General features: G+C 42.8%; 2 protein-coding genes across 4 annotated transcripts in view; one reads left to right on the top strand and one right to left on the bottom strand.

Annotated features, from left to right (window-relative positions):
• ITSN1 (intersectin 1) overlaps positions 1–13,413 on the bottom strand; it is a 212,080-nt gene extending 198,667 nt beyond the window's left edge. For both annotated transcript variants that reach the window (XM_035017643.1, XM_035017639.1), the window contains exon 1: positions 13,157–13,413. The gene's annotated coding sequence lies outside the window, so the exon portion shown is untranslated. The remainder of the gene's footprint in view (positions 1–13,156) is intronic.
• A 646-nt stretch (positions 13,414–14,059) lies between these two features.
• The window catches only part of CRYZL1 (crystallin zeta like 1), a 37,337-nt gene continuing 30,730 nt past the window's right edge, over positions 14,060–20,666 (top strand). Inside the window, exon 1 of one of the 2 annotated variants that reach the window (XM_035017637.1) lies at positions 14,060–14,186. In XM_035017637.1, coding sequence (XP_034873528.1) covers positions 14,088–14,186 — 99 coding nt within the window. In that variant the 5' untranslated portion in view covers positions 14,060–14,087. The remainder of the gene's footprint in view (positions 14,187–20,666) is intronic. The other variant, XM_035017638.1, reaches the window with a different exon arrangement.

Genomic DNA, 20,666 nt, shown 5'->3' with positions numbered 1-20,666 from the left:
GACGCCAACAGGTGGACGGGGTACAGCATCAGGGGGAAGAACCTGAGCACCAGGTGAAGGATGGGGCAGACGAGGCAGAGAACAAGCTTAACTCAGACGGGAGGTTTGGGATTGACACCCTGCCCAGGCTGGCCTCACCTCCTTTCCACGTTCCTCCTAGAGGCCATGGTGGTCTTCTTCTCAAATGTGCTGTGCTCCTTCATGGCGTGGGCCCTGCTCCCATGCTGGGTCCTGGGCCTGGGAAACTTCTTTTCCCTTCCCTGATTAACTCCAGTGTGTAACTCAGACCCCAAGTACACGTCAGATCTTCCCTGGACTTTGGACTGGATTAGGTCTTCCTGAACCTTTCTTTATAGCACTTACAAAAGCTGGAAATCATTTATTTATGCGGGGTGGGGTTTTTTGGTTTTTTTGGGGGGGTATGTATGTCTGTCCCAATAAAAGATAAATAGCTTGAGGACAGGCAGCGGCCACTGGTGTCCTCCTTGCTCCCACCTGGCACCAGCAGTCAAGCAGGACTAGCTGTGAAGGAACAAGCGCAAAGAGAATGGCACTAAGTCTCAGAGGAAACAGAAAAGAACAGCACCTAGAACCCAGGGAAGGGAAGGACACACCCACCTCTTCCTCCTCCCCTTATCGCAAGAAGCAAAGAGTAAGCGTGAGTCAGACAGATTTACAAGAGCTGCTGGGGAAGTGGGCAGCAGGCCCAAACGGGAGGCAGAATTACTCCTGAAAGTGAAGGTTCGGAAGCCTTGGGGGAAGCTTGAGGAAAAGGGCAGATCTGGTGAGGAAGGGAGAGAAAGCTGAGAAAGACTACTTAGCAGGTCACCGCTAAGTGGGGAAGGAAGTCCACAAGTTTGTTCGCTTCTCTTCAGCCAACTGTCAGCAGCACAAACACAGAAAACAGAGCACAGATAGTTGGGTTGGTCTAGCGATGGGGGTCTGCAGGGTAGAAATGACAGAAGGCCAACAGGACTAGGGAATCGCTGACGTGGAGTTCCCAGGTGCACAGAGAAGGAAATGAAACCAGGAGGAAATGAACAACCTGAGGTAAAGGGAAGAAGGACCAGGAACTAGAGTTTCTGGATGGAACTGTTGTAATCGGGAGCGTGTGAAATAAATTACAATACAGAAGCTTAAAAATACATGCAACGTATTTTTTGAGATATCATAAGCTCTTGCCACCTACTGTCATCAGTCTCTTAGAACAACAACAACAAAAAAGAAATCTCAAAAATAGGCCCATCCCATTCTGAAAAAGGTCAAGTTGCTATCTTTCCTGGAGTCTAATGAAAAAACAAAAAAAAAAAAGCAGAGGACTAAAGAAAGGATATCCCTTTCCAGCTCCAACTTTTCCATAGTAGATACATGTTTTTCCAGCAGTTCCAGATGAGCAGAAGTTAAAAAAGCCTCCAAGTACGAGCCAAGACAGAACACCAACACACCTTAGGCACTGAGAAAATCTGCAATTATAGAAGCAGCCAAACTGGTGACAATAATGCCCACAGTTCTAAATTTAACTTGATCTAACCAGATTACAGATGAGTCTCCCAAAGTTCATTCCATTCAGAGAAATCAGAGAATAGTAAAATATATTTAGTTCTAAAATGAGTGAGAAACAACACAAATTCTGCAGGCAGTACATTGACCATTTAAATTTAAAAAGCAAACTTTATTGAGAAGAATGCTCATATATACTTTTGGTTGCTTTGATGTCTTTGTATCGTTTTATTAAAGGCTTTTATTAAAGGCTATCATTTAAGAAGAAAAGGGGTCACCACCAGCCCCCTTCCATATGTTCATGGTTTATGATGAGTGTGTTGGGCATGTGTTTGCCTGCTCAGCACTCTCTTCTCCCAACTGATCCCATTTTCCCTCCTGTTAATTCCAGGAGTTTAGGTACCAACCTCACCAACTGGTACAAAAGATGGACCCAAAAGCCCAGGACAGCCAATGAGAGTCCTGCACTCCCCTGGCCAAGAGGACGGGCTCAGGCATGTGATCAAGCCAGGCCAATCAGAACCCTTGGACTTGACAGGTATGTGAGTCAACACATTTTCCTTTTTTCCTTAAGACAGTCTGCAAAGAAAAAAATTCAGACAAATACAGTTATAAAGGACTACTGTAGCACTGAATTTTGTCTTCCTTCTACTACAATCCTTTCCTTCTCTTCCCTTCATTTTTCTGTTTTCCCTCCTCACCCAACTCCTTAGGATAATGGACTAGGTAAACTAGGCATTGAGTTTTTAGGACTGATATCACCATGAGGCAGAAAGTTAATCTAAGGGAATAAGATCCCAGGTAATTTAAGCTGTGACTCAATTTCTTGGTATTTAGATATTAAAGTTGAGTCTTGTTTCAGGGGCTTGAACAGAACACACTTGAACAGACTTCAAACTTGTCCCCTACATGGACACACACTGTGAATATCTCTAGTATCATTTTTTTGCATGAGGCCACAATGTTACAGGTATGTGAAGGGAAATAACACCATGAAATTCTAGGACATTTGGAAGTACATTCCAAATCTCTTCCATCCCATTTTCCCTCAGCTAGAGATCTGAACTGGTTTAAAAGAGGCGAAAATGGCGTCCACATTTGCAAAATGGCCTTTCCAATAAAATCATGATTACCAGAATTAAATTGTGTACTTCTGTGTTTCTTCCAGTCCTTAATTTTCAATGTTATTACATGGAAAAAATAATGAAAAATTCACAACTTCCTCAGAAGAAATGTAAGAGACAAGGTAGTATTATAAAAAGAATACCGTGCTGAGAAGGAGGAGAACCGTCAATCACCATAACAGTTACCACCTCAACTGGCTTAAACCAAAAGGAACAGGAACAGGAATGCAGGCAGCCCCAGAAACGAATGAAGAGAAGGTTCAAAGCTATCAGAGACTCGGGTAGTGTTCTCTCTTTCAGCTTCTCTCCAGATCCGTGCTTTATGCTCTCCATCTACAAACCACCTTTCTCTGTCCCCAGACACAACAGCAGAACGTAACTGCCTTGAAGTCCCAAGTGTTTACCCTATGGCCGTGGGCATGTGAGGCTCCAACCCCTCTGTCCTGGGCCCAATTTCAAATTTCCAGGAAACGAACACTCACTGGGCTAGCTTGGGTCAGGTCCCCAAACCTGGTTCAATCCTCTGTGTCTCCTATGGGGAAGAAGAAGTTGGCGGCGAGTGGATGTGTGGGTTAAAGGGCAGTTAAAGGCTTTGTGTGGGTCAGACACTCCAAACATTCCCATCACACAGTCCCAGCTTTGTACTTGTTTTTTTCATCATCAAAATAAGGTCTACCTTAGACTTTTGCTAGGATTCTAGAGCTTAGAAGAACTTAAGAGAATTAAAATTGAATTTAAGAGATTAGAGGGTAAGGAGCATTCACCACTGTTTTGGGAGTTCACATCAATAAGAAATACAAGCTAAAAATAAATTATACATTCGAGAAATAAAAACTGTCTTTTACAAATATGATGGTCTATGTGAAAAACCCAAGAGAAATGAAAAAAGCCATAGGGTCTTAGAGGGCTGAGATTCTGTCTTGGTTCAAGGCTGTGCCCAGATGTAGAGCGCATGCGCACGTTCACTGAACCACTGACCAAACTCAGAACTTCCCAAGTACTGTACTTTCAAATGGGTCACAGGCATGCTCAAGGCACTGCTGCCCTCAGGTTTGGGGGATGATACCTGCCATTAATGATAATTACCAGGAATAATGTCGTACTAATTGTATAGGACATTAAAAAGGTTGAGAAGCACTGAATAAATAACCAAAAGACTCTGGAACTAAGAGTTCTAGCAAGGTGGTTGGTTACCAAATAAATTTGTATAAGGCCAAGACGCATTTAATAAATGTTCAAACTCATTGGTAGTAGCAAAAAATCCAAGTTAAAACAAATAAAACTTAAGAAAAAGATTTTTCTTAAATGGTTTTACCCAGTCGTGGTGAGGGGAACATACGAGGGCAGCGGTGGGCTATTGAGGCTTGGAATCTATTCCAATATATTAAGTGAAAAACACAGGCTACACGACTGTATGTACTGAGATTATAAACTGGCAAGGCAACGAAGATTGAATTCAGCCCTTGGGTATGCTCTGTTTGAATCCCAGTGTGTTTATAAAAAATTGTAGCCCACATAAAAATTGGGAGATTTCATATTGAATCCGTATTTCCAGACTTCCAGCTTCTCTTGAAGAACTAGAAGGTACAGTTACACCAACATGCATCCTCCCAGGGCCACGAATGAGTAGGCTGACTGGCCGCAGGTTGCCCCATCTATGGACCATCTTCAGTGCCCAGGTCCCTAGCATGCCCTCATGTCTCCCAGACTGAGAAGCTCACATACCCAACCTGCTGAGAAATTTGAGCAGGCTGACCTCTCACAGCGTATGAACGGTCATTATCCCCGGACAGTGAGATTCTAGGTCCACTTTTTTCTTCCTTATCTATATTTTCAAAAGTTTCCTTCAATAAACACATATTGCTTTTGGAGTGAGAAAAACACATGTTATTTTTTAAATTACCAAATCACAACTGCAGTATCACTTCATCTAATGAGACTAAAACAACTAAAGATAACAGATAATGACTGTGGTTTAAAACTAATTGAACTAAGGAAGTAATGTAAGGTTACAATTAGGGCAGTATTTCCCTCCCTTTGATACTAATTAAAACACCAGTTTGGACAGACAATAGCAGCATTTTACAGATTACATTTTCCTCAAAGTGAACAGCTCCTATAGACACTCATAAAACACCTATTTTAAGGATTCACTTCCCTATATTTAAAGTTTCTTTCACCAAGAAACATAAACAACCTTTATCAGAAATCTGTTATTCAGTTGACTTAATGCTTAAAAAGTTAAATAATTCCTGATCTTTATTTTACATTGTTTGGCTTGGTTTGGTCAATATTAAGAGTAGTCTTACAAGAACTTCAAAAAGTTTCTACCACCAATCACCATTCATCTCACCTCATCTCTGAAACCTCAGAGTATCTTCATGGTAAAGAAAAACTACAAGGCTAGGTAGAAACGTCAACATCCACAGATGACAGAAAGTAGAGCCAATTCAACATTTCTCTCTTGCTCTCCTACAAGGCACCCCCACTCTCATGACATCCAGAGTGATGTTTTCAGACAAAAGCAAATCATGGGACTCCCCTGCTTAAAACTTACCTTAGCTTCCTACTTCTACTGCTTGAATAAAATCCAAACCAGCCTGTCTCCTTTATTCCTCACCTGTCTCTCCAGTACTCACGGAACTTAGGTGACTCTGGTCGCTAGACAATCAGGTCCCTGAACACTAATCTACTCAACACGCCAACAAGCAAATGCTAAGCATCCAGGTCCTGGGGATAAAGGTCCTGGGGATAAAGCAGTGAGCAACACAGACAAAACTCCCTGCCCTCCTGAAGCTTACATTCTAGCAACCTCTCTACCACCTTCACTTGCTCCTCAATTTTTGTAATCAATTAAAGATTTTTAAAACAATTCTAGGGCGCCTGGGTGGCTTAGTTGGTTAAGCGACTGCCTTCGGCTCAGGTCATGAGTCCCGGGATCGAGTCCCGCATCGGGCTCCCTGCTCAGCGGGGCATCTGCTTCCCCCTCTGCCCTCTTCCCTCTCATGCTCTCTGTCTCTCATTCTCTCTCTCTCAAATAAATAAATAAAAATCTTTAAAAAAAAAATTCTAATGACTGTGTTGAAGGTATCTGGAAATAAGCAGTACTACCTATAATAATTTTATTATCATTTACTTTCTTTAATAGTAATTATTTATCATAAGCAAAGGAGAGAAGAGAAATAAAAGAGGGGACCTTTACTCAGTGAAACTTGGTATATACCAGGAAGGCCACTGATCGGTATTTTTAAAGCTTTCTCTCATACTCACCATACAGCTATACTAGCCTGTTATATGTCAGTGACCAAAAGGTGAATATTTCAATTCTGCCAGAATGGAGCAGTTGAATTTAAATAATTCCAGAAACTGAAAGATTACTTGTTTTCAAAATCTATTATCTTAAGTTTACAGCAGAAATGGATTTTTATAAAACACTGGATCCACAATGAACAGACTCTTATTATTATAGATAACATACAGGAATGGTGCGTGTGTTTATACAACGGCTTACAATACAAAACACTGCCCTTGCTAGAACAATATAACTGCTCAGGAAATTTGCCTCAAAGAAAAATTAGCCCTACATACATGCATGCACACAAAGACAAAACAAATGGATCCCACAGCAACTTGTTTCCAATGCTTTTATCATAAGAATCAGTGTCCTTCTTGGGGCACCTGAGCGGCTCAGTTGGTTGAGCGTTTGATTCTTGGTTTCAGCTCTAGGTCATGGTCTCAGGGTCCTGAGATGGAGCCTACGTCGGGCTCCCCGCTCAGCATGGAGTCTGCTTGGGATTCTCTCTCCCTCTTCCTCTGCCCCTCCACCCATGCATGCACATGCAAGCGTGCCCTCTCTCTCGCTCTCTCTCAAATAAGTAAATAAAATCTTTAAAGAATCAGTGTCCTCCTTAACTAGGTTGGTTAAAGCATGGGACTAAAAGCCACTTGGCTGCATTCATTTCCATGAGCTGTATCCATGTCTCGCAAATCCTTACCACCAGTCACCAGGCGGACTTGCAGGCAAGATGCAAGGATGAACAAGACCATCACTGACAAAAAAACAAGGCGAAATGCCCATTAAAGCAAGAGGATCAGGGGCGCCTGGGTGGCTCAGTCGTTAAGCATCTGCCTTCGGCTCAGGTCATGGTCCCAGGGTCCTGGGATCCAGCCCCACATCCGGCTCCCTACTCAGCAGGAAGCCTGCTTCTACCCACTCCCCCTGCTTGTGTTGCCTCTCTTGCTGTCTCTCTCTGTCAAATAAAATCTTAAAAAAAAAAAAAAAAAAGCAGGAGGATCAAAAGCACTGCCCTCCTGTATTAAGGAGAGGACGTTCAATTTTAACCACCAAGGATAAAAAACAACAACAACTACTGACCAACTGCTATGACCTTGTTAATTTCACAGTCTTATTCAGCTGAATCCAAAACTCCATGATACCCTTCAGTTCAAGTCCTGGCTCTACCACTCCACCAAGAGTGAAGGGTACTCAGTACACACACAACCTTGGTGGAGCCCCACACCATGCAACAGTGAGAATGGGTTTTAGCGACCAGCTTAAAACTGAGCTGTGACAGTCCTATCTCAGCAGAAGCAAACTCAGGCCAGAGAGCTTAAGCCCAAACAATGTCACCAATGCTCTCTCTGGGCAATAAGCTAGTAAGATAAGCAGCCAATTACTAATTCTACTAGAAAAAGGTCAAAAGAGCACTGATGAATTCAAATAGATTAACCTGTTTCAAATTCACCTTAGGAGGGCAACAAAATGTTAATGATATTGTACCATCACATTTATTAATAGAAGGTTTTGGGTTTTTTGTTTTTTGTTTTTAACAATCTCCCAATGGATCCGTGACATCTCTCTCCAGTGAGGCCTTCACATTCCTGCAGTGAGCTTCCACAGGCCACTTCAAATCTCCAAACTGGCCAATGTGGGAATGTTTGGACAGACTCCCAGCCGTCTCGCTCATCATACATCCACATGTAGTCCTTTCCAAGGCAAGGCCACACATTACAAGTGAGCCGCCTTTTCAAATTTCACTAGTCTTCTCTGGGACTCTAACCCTGCTTTTCATGCAGAGGCACTTTAGGAAAACCACCACACTGGAAAGGATAACAAGCTGCTTTGAGAGATGAATGCTAGACAGCAGACAAGGCTTATTTGTGAGCTAACTTACACAACTCACTTCTCAATGAGAGGGACTCAAATCTGTAAATTAATACACATCAGGGAACCTCTAGGTTACTCCAAAACTGAAATCAGGAATGTAAAAATGCCCTAATGCCTATAAATCGTGTCCAGGGAATGGGCAGTCCAGCCACATTGTAGCTGAAAATTTGGGCTCTGGAGGTACACAGCTGGGCAGCCACTTGCTGGTTAAGTTCCTTCACTGCTGGTACCTCAGTTTCCAAAGCATATTCACCTAAAAAAGGACAGTTTTATGAAGACTGAGTGAGTTAGTGTTTATCAAAGGGTGCAAAAGGACTTGCTAAATGTTAGCTATCGCTATTATTGGTGTACGAATTTTGACTTTCCAGATCACACTCCTGAACACATCACATTAACATCCCTTTCTTCTTCCTAAAAATAATAATAATTCACTAGGTTTGTCACTGGTTAAGTCATTCCAAAAAAAGGAAGGAGGGAAGAAAACAGAAATCTCAGCCAGGACTGTAAGGATGTAAATTGCTACAACCTTTCTAAATGGCAATATGTATCAAAAATCTTACACTTAGCATGAACTGTACTTTGATCCTGCAAATCCACTTCTAGAAACTTACTCTACAGAAATAAAAAAAATCTCACAAGTATACACAGATGTGTACATAGGAAAATACTCACTGCAGAGTTATAACAGTGGGGGAAAAGGAAACAAACTAATGTCTGATAAAAATTAATTGGTTAAATTATCACAGACATATAAAATGGAATCTTATTCAGTTATTAAACTATTATAACTGACAATATAGACATGGAAAGATTCATGGTAACATGTTAAGCCAAAAAAGAAGTTACAAAATAATCATGTATGGCAAGTCCCATATTTGTTGCCAAAAATTGTATACAAAAAGCCACATGCACACACAAAAGAGGGTTTGGAGAGATATGTACTGAAGTAGTGGATTTATGAGTATTTTATAGTTTTTACTTTTCTGTATTTCAATTTTTCTACCATAAAGATGCAATTCTTTAAAATACAAGGGATAGGGGCGCCTGGGTGGCTCAGTCGGTTGAGTGGCTGCCTTCGGCTCAGGTCATGATCCCGGGGTCCTGGGATCGAGCCCCGTGTCGGGCTCCCTGCTCAGTGGAGAGTCTGCTTCTCCCTCTCCCTCTGCCTGCCTCTCTGCCTACTTGTGCTCTCTCTCTCTCTCTCTCTCTATCAAATAAATAAATAAAATCTTAAAAAAATAAAAAAATAAAAAATAAATAAAATACAAGGGATATGAACTGATAAGCAGTTTGGTTCTGAAATACACAATGAAGCTAAAAGTGGTGACAAGATTTATCTTTATTTAGAAAAAAACTTTTATTTACATAATACTTGATGGTCTATTAGATACGTTTAATGGTTAGTTATCCAATTAAAAATTATACATATTTAGGAGCGCCTGGGTGGCTCAGTCGTTAAGCATCTGCCTTCGGCTCAGGTCATGATCCCAGGGGTCCTATGATCAAGCCCCGCATCAGGCTCCCTTCTCCGTGGGAAGCCTGGTTCTCCCTCTCCCACTCCCCCTGCTTGTGTTCCCTCTCTCGCTGTCTCTCTCTCTCTGTCAAATAAATAAAAAAATCTTTAAAAAAAATTAAACATATTTAGTATCAAGAAATAGAGACTTTGGGTGATGGATTTCTACCATCAAGTGCAGCAGTACAAGAATTAAATGGGTTAGTTTTTGAGTTTGATATATCTTTATATACCCCAATTCCTTATCATCATAATTACCATTTATTGAATGAACATATCTCAAAAACTTATGTAAGCACTTTGAAGTATTTAAACTTAACCTACTATTATTATTCCCATTCAGCTGGAAAAACGGAGACATTGAAATGTTAAGGGACTAGATCAAAGTCACAGACTGTGGGGTCAAACCCAGTATCCTCTAGAAATTTTACTCCTAACTGTTCAGCACCCTCAACTATATAACAGAAACTGTTATTTATGGGGCCCTACATTGGATTCTGACAGAAAGGAATGAAGGTCATATCTTATTAGGATGAAAAATGAAACTGGAAAACATACCAATTTTCTGTATTTTTTTGTAAACCAATTTTTACAGCATTATCTGGGCTTATCATAGCTTAAAGAATGGTATTTTGAGATCGTGATAACATAGTAATTTACCACTACACTGTGACTTAAATTTACATTTTGAATCTCTAAGTAGTATTTTTTTTTTCTAAGCAGTATTTTGATAGGAGCCTTCTTTCCAGCTTAATCACCTTGAGCAGGCTATGCTTGGGAAAGGTTCTCTCTTTTTCAGAGCCAACCAAACTTACAGAAATGACTGGGCATAGTACATGTGGCTCCTAATTTATAAAATCAGTGACTAAGTAATAAGATTAATTTTACAAGAAAAGGTTTTAAAATGTGGCCTCATTGCCATGTTACTCACTTATAAATATTTAATGGAGTTCCTCCAGGCACTATTCTAGGCACTGGAGATAGAATGATGAGCCAAAATCTCTGCTCTTCTGAAACCTTTATTATAGGTGCATTATATATCTGAAGGTTATAGTCAGATTTTTATTAGCAGCCTACGGTATAAAACTTGGTCTGTTACTTAAAATATGTGCTGTCCATTTCAGGAGATGGTCTGAGGAGATGCTCCGCGAGAAGGAGGCACAGCGCCCGTGGTCCTCTAACTTGACTATCCCAGGAGAAATTCCTGGAGAACTTGTTTAAAAAACCGATTCCAGGGCCCCACCTCCAGGAGTCTGATTCTGAGGTGAGGTGACAAAAACCCTCTATTTTTATTTATTTATTTATTTTAAAGATTTTTATTTATTTATTTGACAGAGAGAGAGACAGGAGAGAGGGAACACAATCAGGGGGAGTGAGACAGGGAGAAGCAGGCTTCCCACGGAGCAGGGAGCCCTATGCGGGGCTTGATCCCAGGACCCTGGGATCATGACCTGAGCCAAAGGCAGAGGCTTAACCGACTGAGCCCCCCAGGTGCCCCAAAAACCCTCTATTTTTAACATGAACCTCACTTAATGCTGATCTAAGTGATCTGAGGTCCAAACTTTGAGAAACCCACCAGTAAGTGGAGCCATTCAGAATAAAATGATTATTCAGAAGAGAATAGCTCTGTGGCAGTGGAATTTGAACTGAGTAACATAAACCCAACCCTCCTGTAATTAGCTCTGTATAATTCACAAATCTAGCAAATTTAAAAAGATGAGTAAGAATGGAGCAATTTACCAGCACCTCCTCCTTTACGTCTTATGGGAGATTTGAATTTGCCTCAATCTAGGCATTTGGTGAAAAGATGAACCTGAGTTCTACCAACAGAAGAGACAACCATTAAGAAAAAGGAAATTTCTAGTCAACTGCAAAAAAAAAAAAAAATGCTAAGAGGGACAAACAGTTCACAGAACTAACTTGCTACCACTCATTTTATGCCCTATTTCACAATGCTTAGTATCTGAACAATCCACAGGGTTCCAAAGTACATCAAAAATTTGTTCATTTCCTCTCCTACTCAGGCAGAATAATAATAATAGAGTATTGTGAAGGTGCCATGTGCCTCAGCAATTTCAACAGATACATTCTTAGATAAAGAAATACCATTTAAAAAAAAATCTATCAGAAATGCTCCTTAGTGGAGCTACTTCAATTAGTTTTAAATAGTTTTAATGCCACCACTAAATTAGTATCCCTCATTTCCAATTTAGATTACTTAAAAGTTCCTGGGTTCTTTACCAACCTCCTACAGAAAAAATTCCCTTCCATATTATAATTCTGTGCATTTTTAGTTATAATAAGCAAACACCCACCAGTACAATATAACTGTGTCATGTAAACTAGAAAAAAAATTTTAAGGAAAAACATAGCATTTTGTTCTCAAGAGATAGACAGGTAGAAATCCTAACTTTAAGGGAGGGTTTTAAGTTTCTGCACCTTAAATCATCTAAAAATTAAGGTATCCAACAAACACATCCCTCCCATTTTAGAGGTTAAGAGTAGCACTTCACAAACCAGCTGGCCTGCTGGTCCTGGCCCCAGTTCCTAACCTCAGATCCTGTCCACTACCTAATCCATGAGATCTCTGAACCTGTTCTTCATGCGTTCAAAGGGATCAGTAACATTGCCTCTCCGTTAACGGAATTGAGGTTTTCCAGATGCATCTGTCTGTATGGTATGTTTTTATTATCTGTTCTTCTTATTGTACTTGCTTATATTATTTGTACGTTTGACCACGGAAATAGCAAGAGTAGGATCCAGGAGATAAGCACAAAGAAACACATCTGTCCGGAGTGCGCATATATTTAAAATTTCAGGCTGGTGCTGCCTCCAGAATAGCACTGATGATGACAAAGTTCTAAAGGAAACTTTGGTATTAAGAGGCTATCAAAAATCTCCATAGCCGCCCACTCAACAGAAAAAGACGCTAATTTATTTCTTCAAAAGCAAAGCCTTCTTTAGTCTGAATCACAACAAAAGATGCCCATAGGAAGTGTTATCTGCGAAGTTGTTTTCTAATCCAAAGGAAAACAGAAGTAAAGGAAGGTGCAACCCATTCCTCGTCAGTTTCCCTTTCCTGGGGATTCTGATTACATTTCCTCATTGAAGCAAGAAGAGACCGCAATTGTGCGCTGGGTCCACACCATGAGACCGCGTCTGTGCGTAAAAAGGGAAGGAGAAGCGGCAGACCCCGGGGACGCGCTCGCACCTAAAGGAAAGCCGCTCTCTGTTAAATACCATCAGAGTCAGCCCCGGCGGGACGAAACGGCATTGACTGCCCTTCACTGACAGGGATTTTGCAGGCACACGACAGAGAAAAAGAGATGAGCCGGGGACTCGGGGCCCGAGGGAGAGGCGGGCGGCGCGATGCCGCTCCCCGCGAGCTCCGGATCCCCGAGAGGCTGGCGGGGAGGCGAGGCTTGGCCAGCCCGCCACGCTCAGGCGGCCGAGGGCAGCGAGGTCAGCCCTGGAAGGGCCGACCGCCCCTACGCCCCCTGGGGAGGGAGGGACCCCCCTCGGCCAGCCAGGGCTGCGGACGCCCATTCAGCCCGAAGCCCGTCCAGCGGCCGCCACCCCCTCGGCCGGCCGCGGCGTCCCGGCCTCCCGACGCGGCTCAGTCGGTCAAGCGGCCGCCCCGCTGCCACCCCCGGGAGGATGGGGAAGGACGAGGCGCAGGGGTGGCCGGTGCCGCGCCTCCCGGGCGCGCGGCGAAGGCTGAAGGGCGGCCCGAGGGACGCGCGATGGCCCGGGGGACGGGCGCCCCGGGCGGCCATCGCGCCGACCCCCGCGCCGACCCCCGCCCCCCGCCGCCTCCCCGTCCTGGCCGCCGCCGTCCAGCCCGCCCCTCACCTCATCTCCAGGCGGGTCCGCGCTGCCGCCCCAGGGACAAATCAGTGCAGCTCACTCGCCGCGGGGAGGGACGCAGGAGCCGCAGCCCCGCACACCATCCCCGCCCGCCTGCCCGCCTGCCCGTGCGTCCCGGAGCCCGCTCGGGATTCTCCCTCGCGAGCCGCCGTACTACGGAGCAACCAAGCTGCGCTCCCTCCCCTCTCCTCCGCTCTTCTCTACCTCCTTCGCTCCCTCCCTCGCTCCCTCGCTCCCACCTATCTCCTCTTCTCCCTCCTCGGCCTCTCCCGCCCTCATCCACCCCTCCATCTCCGCCCACAGATGGGTGGGAACCAACTGTCGGCCAATCGGAAGAAGAGGCCCGCACCCCCTCACCGCCCCCTACCGCTACGCCCGCCCACCGCAGGAACGAGGGAGGGGGCAATTAAAAAAATGGAAAAGGACGGAGCCAAATTAACCAATCAGCAAGCGCAAAGGGGGTGGGACGAGGACGGACTTTTCTCCCCACCCCCTTCCCAGAAGGCGTAACCAAATGCTTCTGGTCTGAGATTTCCCTAACGGGGCTTGTGGAGATTTTGTTCCATGGTTTTGGTGCATCTGTCCGTTGTCGTGCGAGGCACTAGTTAGGATGCACTCAGCTCCATTAGTTACAAAAGGTTTTAAAGGAGAGAACAACGTAGAGGCGAAAAAGACGCGGGTTACAGTCTAGGGACGGCGGTAGGGCAAACGGTTGGAATGAGGAAGGGTGTGGTCTTTAATAGAAATTTGCATAAAACGGAACCTATCCGGGAGACTACAATTTCGCCCATTTATTGGTAGCCCCTGGCGCGACGCTTCTCCTCCAGGCGGTGCATTCCGGGAGATGTAGTTCCGAGTTCGGTTGCTATGGCGTTCTCCACAGCCTCCGGTCCAGGAGTGACGAGCAGCCTGACCAATGGGAGCAGCGCTTGGGCCAGCGGGGGCGGGCCCTCTGCAAAAGGACTCCAAGGTGGCGGTGGGGAAGACGCAGGCCGTTGGGGCGGCTCGGAGGCAGGTGAGCTCCCAGACCCGGGTTCTGTGCCTTGGGAAGCGGGGCTTTGGGCTCTGGGCGCCTCGCGGAACCGTGCAACCCTAGGGTGAATGGTGGTTGGTGTTGCACCCCAACCCCAGACCCCCTCAGGCCCGGGCCTAGCTTAGCTGAGGGGCGGCAAGGACTTGACTGACGATTTCCTGGTCCTTACAGGTTTTGATGGTAGGTTTTAGCTCAGTTTGCATCTCCCTCTACATTTATAGAACCAAAAGTCGAAGTTCCCTTCCACTGAATCTCCCAGGTTGGATTTTTGTCCCCAGCTTTTGTTGTTGTTCCTGTAATCTGAGTTTCTTTTCTTCCGTACTCCTTCTCTGCCACCGCTTTCCCCCCCTTCACTTTCCTTTTTCGGTGAACAATTACCTAAAGGAAGGGTATTCTCGTTTACATGATTATACGGCCAGGTTCGCCCTCTTAAGATAAACAGCGAGAAACTCTGGAGCTATGCGTGGCAATCACCTCAGAATCATGTTGAAGTGCAGATGCTGAATTTGTAGGGCTGGGCGGAGCCCGAGACTCTGCATTTCTCACAACCTCCCGGTGACTGCTAGTCCACGTTCTGAGTAGCAGGGTGTTCTGCATCAGCTCTGCTCAATACAAATACAATGCGGGGCACTTAATTTTAAGTTTTCCGGTAGCCACATTAAAAAACATGAAAAGAGGGGCGCCTGGGTGGCTCAGTCGTTAAGCGTCTGCCTTCGGCTCAGGTCATGATCCCAGGGTCCTGGGATCGAGCCCCGCATCGGGCTCCCTGCTCGGTGGGAAGCCGCTTCTCCCTCTCCCACTCCCCCTGCTTATGTTCCCTCTCTCGCTGTGTCTCTCACTGTCAAATAAATAAATAAAATCTTTAAAAAAAAAAAAAAAAGAAAAAAGAAAAGAAACACGGGAAATAAATTTTCACAATGTTTCGTTTAACCCAATATATCCAAAATTTATCATTTCAACCCATAATCAAATACTTTAAAATTGAAATATTATAAATTCGTTTATTTATTAGTTTTGTTTTTTTTTTTAAAGTAAGCTCTACACCCAACATGGAGCTTGAACTCACAATCCCGAGATCAAGAACCAACTGCTCTACAGACTGAGCCAGCTAGGCGCCCCAGTTCTTTTTTTTTTTTTTTTTTTTTTTTTTCTTATAGCGTCTTTGAAATCGAGTGTGTGTTTTACCTTGACAACACGTCTCAGTTATATCTAGACCCAGTTCAAATGTTCCTTAGCCACCTGTGGACTAGTCGCTGCTGTTACTGGCCAGTGCAGGTCCAGATGATCTCGGTGCCCCCTGCAGAAATTAAAAGGTGTTAAAGCTCGAACAAGTTGCATGTGATCAAACCCTTTGCTGCTCTGTGAGATGGGCCTGGGAATTAGTTTAGAGAGGTTCTCTGCCCAGCTGGCGGAAATAATAGCAAAAATATCCAACACTTACTGAACGGTTATTTTGTGCTGGGTACTTGTACTGAGTGCTTTGCTTGTATTGCTTCATCTTTACAACAACGCTTGGAGGTAACTACTATTATATTTTGTAGATATGGAATTTAAGGTCTAGAAGGTTAAAATTTAGTAGCCTAAAGCCATACAGCCAGTAAGTAGGAGAACCATGATTCAAACTCAGGTCAGTTTTGACTTCTAAATCCTGTCAACCACTGCAGTTGTATGATTATTATTTTTTAATCAATAATTTCACTTCATTGATGCCTCTGCTCCAGTTTATGGCAGATGAAATGTTCTGACTTGAAACAGAGAGGGTTTCCTCAAGGTCAATTTGCCTATCAGTTGGAGTGACATATTTTGGTAGTATTATAAATATTCCATGCTATGTATATATTTTTTAAAATAAGCTCTAGCCCTAGATAGGGCGTGAATTCAGGACCCCAAGATCAAGAGTCTCATGCTCTAGGGGCACCTGGGGGGCTCAGCTGGTTGAGTGTCCGACTCTTGATTTTGGCTCGGGTTGTGGTCTCAGAAGGGTGGGATGGAGCCTCGCGTTGGGCTCTGCGCTCAGCACAGTGTCAGCTTGTCCCTCTCCCCCTGCTCCTGCTCTCTATCTAGATCTAAAATAAGTAAATAAAGTCTTAAAAAAAAAAAATTTTGCATGCTCTACTGACGGAGCCATCTCTATGCTGTATTATAAATCTTTCTTTAGAAAAAAAATTTTTTTTAAATTTATTTGAGAGAGAGAGCAAGCACACAGGTAGAAGCAGAAGAGGGACAAGCGGACTCTGCACTGAGCTCGGAGCCCAACTTGGAGCTCCATCTCACGACCCCAAGATCATGACCTGAGCTGAAACCAAGAGTTGGAGGCTTAACCGACTGAGCCACCCACGTGCTGTATTATAAATAATAAAAGATATTAATTCCCCAGTACTATATCCTGGGCAGTAATGTGTCTTGATGCATTTGTGTACCTCCCTGAAGAAAGAGGAATAGGAAAGCTTGGAAATTCTTAAAATATTTCACTGTGGAGTTACAGTGGTTTTTTGGTTTTGTTTGTGGTTACATCTTTTTATTATTACTACTATTCTTAAAAATAATACTTGCTCCTGTGAACTTTACATTGAATATTTCAAAGACAACATTATGATGTTTCTAGGCCCACTGAACAGTACTATGCTGAGCTAAGATGAGTTTTATGATTAGAAGAGCAAAAATACACATATCTACACATGCTAAAATATGATATTTTGCAAAATATTTACATTGTAAGAAATACATTTCTATTTTCTATTTCTACATTGTAAGAAATACACATCTTGTGAATTATTTTCTCTTCATTGTGGATTGACTAGTAAATATTTAATCAAAATTACAAATCCTTTTTTGCTTCTGGAGCAAGAAATGGTTTCTTAAGATCCTATAGTGGATTGGAAAATTAAATAAGCATTTACAAACTGCAATAATGTTAGTTAAAAAATGATTGTTAAATCAGCTGGAGAAGGGAGAGTGTGGTAGAGATTTAGAAAAGAATCCTCAAATTGCTTATTTCCCTCATCACCACCTGCATTGTCCCAGTGTTAAGCTAGCATAAAGGGGAAAAGGTCATTCATCACATCACACCATTGCATAATCAGAAGAGGCTGTAGCTTTAATATGGTCATCATATCCCCCATCCTCTCCAACTGATGCTTGAATTGCGTTTATGAAGCCATTGTAAATGTGTATCCAGCCTCTGTTTAAATCAGGCTCCATGCTCAGCGAGTGTTTCTCGCTCTCCCTCCCTCTGATCATGCTTTCTTTCACTGTCTTTCTCTCTCAAATAAATAAATAAAATCTTTAAAAAAAAAAAAGAAGAAGAAGAAGCAGAGGAAGCTTATCTAGTTAGGACTACCATTCTCCACAACCCGCAACATAATGACATTTGAACCAAACCTCCAGCTAGTTACTTTGATTATGCTAACCAAATTTTTTAACCAAAAAATTGAGCATGTGGTTTGACATATTTCTTTATCTGATATGTGGATATGTATGAAAATTCTCACAGATTAAGAACATTGCTAAAACTTAGTATTAAGTCACTTCTTCAATATAACAGAAGAGTTACCCCCTCACAGTCCAGCCGGCTAGTATAATAATGTGCACCAATCCTGGCATGATGATGAATATATGGGACCACATTTTAGTGCTGACTTCATGTTTTTTTCTGTAGCCTACTGCTTGACAATATATCCTTGATTTCCTTAAAAAGAGGGTGGGTTAGAACTATTATAACTGAATCCTGACCCCATGTGGCCACAGTATTGCAAAGTTGGCATTGGGGACTAATAGAAATGTGAGCATATAAGAGTTTGGACTTTCAGGAATTAAGTTTTCCATAGATGGATTGGGTGAGGGGAGGAAATGAAGCCACTCAGCAGTGTGTGGCCATAGCTGAGGCCTGAGGCATGGCAATATTAGCACATCGCTTGTGCTAACACCCATCAAAACCAAAAGTAAACAGGTGAGCCAGGACATCATAAAGAAAAAGGAAACTTGGGTCAATAACTTAATACAGAGGAAGGAATGATGATAGGCTCTAAAATATCCTTGATGACTGAAGAGTAGTACCACAAAATCTTGTTTTGGGAAAAGGTGAATCCAGTTTTGTTTTCTGTGTTTTGTTTTGTTTTTTAAGATTTTATTTATTGTGTACCTGGGGGCTCAGTCAGTTAAGCATCTGCCTTTGGTTCAGGTCATGATCCTAGGGTCCTGGGATCAAGTCCCATGTCAGGTTCCCAGCTCAGTGGGGAGCCTGCTTCTCCCTCTGCCCCTCCTCCCTGCTCAGGCTCTCTTTCCCTTTCAAATAAATAAAAATCTTGAAAAAAAAAAAAGATTTCATTTATTTTTAGAGGGAGAGAGAGAGTGGGGGAGGAGCAGAGGGAGAAGGACAAGCAGACTCTGCAGAGTGCAGAGCTGGATGCAGGGCTCTATCCCACAACCCCAGATAATGACCTGAACTGAAATCAAGAGTTGGTTGCCTGAGTACCTAAGTGCCCCAAGATGACTCCAGTTTTATGTCTGTTGAATTTGAGGTAGATCTGATACTCTCAGAACACTTTTGGTCTGGAAGTGTAGATAAGGAATAATCTGTAGAGGTTTTATTTACAATTATTAATAGATGAGAGATTAAGTAGCAGAAGAGCAAATGGCATTTACATTGCTGTTATAACGAAAATGAAACCATTCAAAGTTTCTTCACATTGGTTTTTTAGAAATCCCTTTAAAGATCAGTATTTTTATTAACTGCTTTCTTGAAGCGTTATATTCAAGTGTTTCTTCTTTGCACCAAAAATTATTTAAAACAGGTGTCTGGGTGCCTAGGTGGCTCAGTCACTTAAGCTTCTGCCTTTGGCTCAGGTCATGATCCCAGAGTCCTGGGATGGAGCCCTGCATGGGGCTCCCTGCTCGGCCGGGAGTCCACTTCACTCTCTGTCCCTCCCCACCATTCATGCGCTCTCTCTCTCTCTTTCTCAAATAAATAAATAAATCTCAAAAAAAAAAAAAAGTTGTCTTTTAAGATTTTTTTTTAAGATTTTATTTTTAAGTAATCTCTACACCCAACATAGGGCTTGAACTCACAATCCAAGATCAGGAGTCGCATGCTCCACTGACTTAGCCAGCCAGGCACCCCTAAATTAGGTGTCTTGATACTTGTTTCTCCAGATTTTTTAATAGGTCTAATGTGTGACCATTGTAAAAATTTAAAGTATTAAAGACATAATTCTCAAGTTGTGGACTTCTGTCAAATATATTTAAAATCTGATGTACTTGAAAAAAATATAAAATCTATTCTTTTTATAGGGCATATTAGCCTTCGTTTGTTTTTTTTTTTTAAGATTTTATTTATTCATTTGACAGAGAGAGACACAGCAAGAGAGGGGATACAAGCAGGGGGAGTGGGAGAGGGAGAAGCAGGCTTCCCGCTGAGCAAGGAGCCCAACGCGGGGCTCAATCCCAGGACCCTGGAATCATGACCTGAGCTGAAGGCAGAGGCTTAATGACTGAGCCACCCAGGCACCCCTAGCCTTCGTTTTTAAACAGGTTTATTTTCTTTTTTGAAAAAATTTATTTATTTGACAGAGAGACAGCGAGAGAGGAACATAAGCAGGGTGAGTGGGAGAGGGAGAAGCAGGCTTCCCGCTGAGCAGGGAGCCGGATGCGGGGCTTGATGCAGGCCTTGATCCCAGGACCCCGGGATCATGACCTGGGCCAAAGGCAGACGCTCAACCCACTGAGCCACCCAGGTACCCCTAAACAGGTTTATTTTCATTTAAAAGTTTTATGTAGCACTTTTCACAAAGTTTACAGTGAAGATATAATTTTGAAGTTTTACATGACATTCATTCTTGGAAATGTCATGGTAAGTATTATATATCTTCATTTATATTTTTATTTTATAAAATATTAAATATTAAGCTATTTTGGGACACTGGATGACTCAGTCAGTTAAGCGTCTTGATTTCAGCTCAGATCATGATCTCAGGGTTGTGGGATCGAGCCCGGTGTTTCTGCTAAAGATTCTCCCTCTCTCTCTCTCTCTCTCTGCCCCTCCCCCTCCCTCTCTCTCCCTCTGTAAAAAAAAAAAAAAAAAAGATACTCGGCTATTTTATTTTCTGTGTGCAAATATCTTTACATTCAATAAAAATTTTATTAAATAGTGGATTAAATGTTTCATTTAATCTAGACCAGTGCCTAAGAAACTGTACTATCCATTCTACCATTTTCTTAGTCTTAAGAACTCAGTATTCCTTTTGGTGGTCTGCAATAGAAGTAAATAACATTTCCTCAATTTTCTTCTGGCCACTTTTCTGAAAAAACTTTTCTTTCTTCACTTTGTAACTTTGAGGATATTTTTGTTCCCACATGGTTTTTTGTTTTGTTTTGTTTTGTTTTTTTAAAGGTTTTATTTATTTATTTGACAGAGAGGGAGACAGCGAGAGAGGGAACACAAGCAGGGGGAGTGGGAGAGGGAGA

Source organism: Mirounga leonina, unplaced genomic scaffold (genome assembly GCF_011800145.1).
Source record: "Mirounga leonina isolate KUSES-001 unplaced genomic scaffold, KU_Mleo_1.0 Mir_172, whole genome shotgun sequence".
Lineage (NCBI taxonomy): Eukaryota > Metazoa > Chordata > Mammalia > Carnivora > Phocidae > Mirounga > Mirounga leonina.
Note: the sequence above shows the minus strand (reverse complement) of the source record. Positions and strands in the feature narration are given on the sequence as shown.